A 2,971-nucleotide genomic window follows, 5' to 3' on the forward strand; every position below is an offset into this window, starting at 1 on the left:
ACTGTAATGTCTTACATAATTATACATATTATATACAGTGCATATTATGTACTGTACATGTTATACACAGTAGTAGCCATTAAAAATTTCCCCACTTTCCTTGACTGGTCCTTGGTCGTCCTTCAATTCCTTTTTTACTCAAATATTCTTTCTTTCTGAATTTGTGGACATTAATATCTAAAGAGAAGCGTCATCATCTCCTGGTCAGACCCTGTAATTAAGTTAAAGGGTGCAGTCAGAGTAAAAAACTTGAAGTCCAGTGGCTGGAAGTAACAGCGGATTTAGCTGGGAGCTGCAGGGAAGTGGGCTGTCAATAGGCTGGCATTTCACTGTGAAGGGTCATTTTGAATGGCTGCTACTGTATATTTATTATTGTGTATATGTGTGTGTACTGTGTACATATATATATATATATATATATTTATATATATATTGTGTGTTTGAATATTGGATAAAAACAAGTTTAACAGAAGGGTTACTCTACTTTAAGTTAATTTAAGTGCAATTAGAGGGAGAGGGAGTATAAAAAATAAGTTTCACTTCTTCATACCCCTTTTCAGACAATTTACATGAATCAATATTTCTCTGGTTGTATATACCGACAGGTTTATTTGGTGGAGGGTTTTGTTTCTTTTTTTATGTTCAGGTGACTTTAGTTTGGAAATGGGTGTTTGCTCTGGTTGATATTAACTAATGTCTTTTCTGTGTATTTGGCTGAATAATTTATTGTTGTTTGTCAAACTGTCTGTCCAAAAAATTACCTGAAATAAATCCTTATTCATTCATTCATTCATTCATTCAGTCATTAATTAATTAATTAATTCATTCATTCATTCAACGTCTGATATTTGTGACTGCCATGGAGGCTGATTTCCATCTGCAAACCCAGAGCAGGTTGTTTACAATCAGGCCTCAGACTGTCTGTCTTACATAGAGTGGATAAGAGGGTCAGCCGCACCCATGATGTTATTGACATGCTCAAAGTGCCATTACTGAACCAAATGCACTGCTTCCTGCTTTTCCAAATATGACTTAATCCACTGTCTCAGAACCGTTAGTGAGAAAATATACTTTGATAGTTTATTTATAAGGATGTCATGTTTCACTGTAAAAGGATAAGAAATCTGCACCGATGTAAAAGCTGTTTGAAAGTGTAATTGAAATGTGTTGTGATGTGCTTAGTTCTGGATCAGGCAGCTTTAGGTTTTAAATTCATAATGGCACAGAGTTTAAAGAAAAATGCCTTAAAACAAAAAAAGGTTCTGAGATACACTGAATATTATACACGTTCTGATGGCATTTTAGTGAAAGGTTTATAATCAAAAACATACTTAATGTGTACAAATAAGGAATAGCTGTATTAATTATACATGTACACACGGTTTTATGGGGCCCATTGGAACTTGGGCCCCGAGGCAGCTGCCTAGTAGTGTCTAATGGTAAATCCCCCCATTGCTTTTCACAATAACCAACAGATACTAGAACCGACTGACTTTTAAGATCTGTTAATGAAACTAAATTTCCTGATAATGAGTTGCAGCCTCGATTTGGTCATTTTGCTTTGCTTTACTCACTTTGTTAATAATTTCCTTTAGGCGCTTATTAAAAGGCATTCATAGCCAACAAAAGCTAATGTTTCAGAACGTAAAGTCTCAGGAGGAGCATTTTCCAACACTGCTCCTCATGGTTCAGCGCCCTGCAGGTTTTACATGGTCCCTGATTTCAAATCAAGGCTTATTAAGTGGTTCATGGTTTACTCGTTTTTTTCCCCTAAATGTTCCATGTTAAAGCAGAGGATTGTTTCTTAGCCTTGAGAACCGAGGTATAAAAACTGTGCTTTAGATTACCGGTACTAGAGATGCATTTGCTGCTGAAAGGCTGTGTTGCAGCCGACAGATCTGAGCAAGCTCCTCCTCCATCTGGATAGTCACCTTTCCTCATGAGCTCTGCCACTGAGACCAGTAGATCCTGAAAACAGCCCAGTGATGAGCTGGGAGGTCCTCTGGCATTAAAAGCATCTAGATTTACCTTTGTGAAGCTCTATACCCAGCAGCATCAAAAACATGTTTTTGTGCATTAATGACTGCATAGAAATTGAAGAATAAAATTATTCTTTATTGTCATACCTTCTCAAATTTGCATGTTTGTGGTACAAAATATAGACTCGGGTCTCTCTTATAAAATTTGAGAAAAAAAAAAGAGATGAAGCAGAATCAGTGCAGCTCAGGGTCAGTGGTCTTAACAGCTGTTTTGTTTCTGAGTCTGCTGGTCTCGCTCTGGATGCTCCTCAGCCGCCTGCCTTACGGGAGAGGCTGAACCAGTCTGTGTGCAGGATGGGTGGAGTCCTTCAGTGCGCCTTTCCCCTGCATCTGAATGAAGGCTGCTCCCTGCAGTCCTCTGTGCAGCTGTCATGCAGAGAGCGCTCTGCATCCCACAGCAATAAAGGTTCCTCAGAACTGAGGTCCTGAGTCCAACTCTATGCAGCTTCCTGAGGAGGTAAAGACACTGATGGGCTTTCCTGACCAGAAGGAAGCATTAAGGGTACTGGATAGATGCTCATCCAGCCACCTCTACAGTCGCTCCTCCAAGGTATAGAGGCTGAAGATGAGCCTTGTCCCTTTGAAATGTATCACCAACTCTGTTCTCCTTCAACCTCATGCAGAGGTTATTGTCTCTGGACCAGCTGTTCAACCGTCTGTGTATTTGGACTGCTTGTTATTTGTGATGCAGTGACGACTGCAAATTTTAATTTATGAGAGCTGGAGTGTCTTGCAGAGCATCAGATGTCAGCAGAGTAAATAGGAGGGGGCTTAACATGCAGCCCTGAGGCGAGGCGGTGCTGAGAGTGATCAAGGAGGAGAGGCAGCTTTGGATCCTCACAGTTTGAGATCTGTTGGTAAGGAAATCCATGAGCCAGTTCCCCAGTGTGGGACTCGGTCCAAGAGAGAAAATCTTCTGCACCAAAGTCTGT

At 40.1% G+C, this 2,971-nt stretch overlaps 1 protein-coding gene across 1 annotated transcript in view; it reads right to left on the reverse strand.

Annotated features, from left to right (window-relative positions):
- Positions 1-2,779: 2,779 nt before the first annotated feature.
- Positions 2,780-2,971, reverse strand: part of nlrx1 (NLR family member X1) — a 49,559-nt gene continuing 49,367 nt past the window's right edge. Inside the window, exon 12 of the mRNA XM_015401762.1 lies at positions 2,780-2,890. Within this exon, the coding sequence (XP_015257248.1) occupies positions 2,780-2,890 (111 nt within the window). The remainder of the gene's footprint in view (positions 2,891-2,971) is intronic.

The sequence above is a fragment of the Cyprinodon variegatus genome, unplaced genomic scaffold (assembly GCF_000732505.1).
Source record: "Cyprinodon variegatus isolate N-32 unplaced genomic scaffold, C_variegatus-1.0 Scaffold1256, whole genome shotgun sequence".
Taxonomy (NCBI): domain Eukaryota; kingdom Metazoa; phylum Chordata; class Actinopteri; order Cyprinodontiformes; family Cyprinodontidae; genus Cyprinodon; species Cyprinodon variegatus.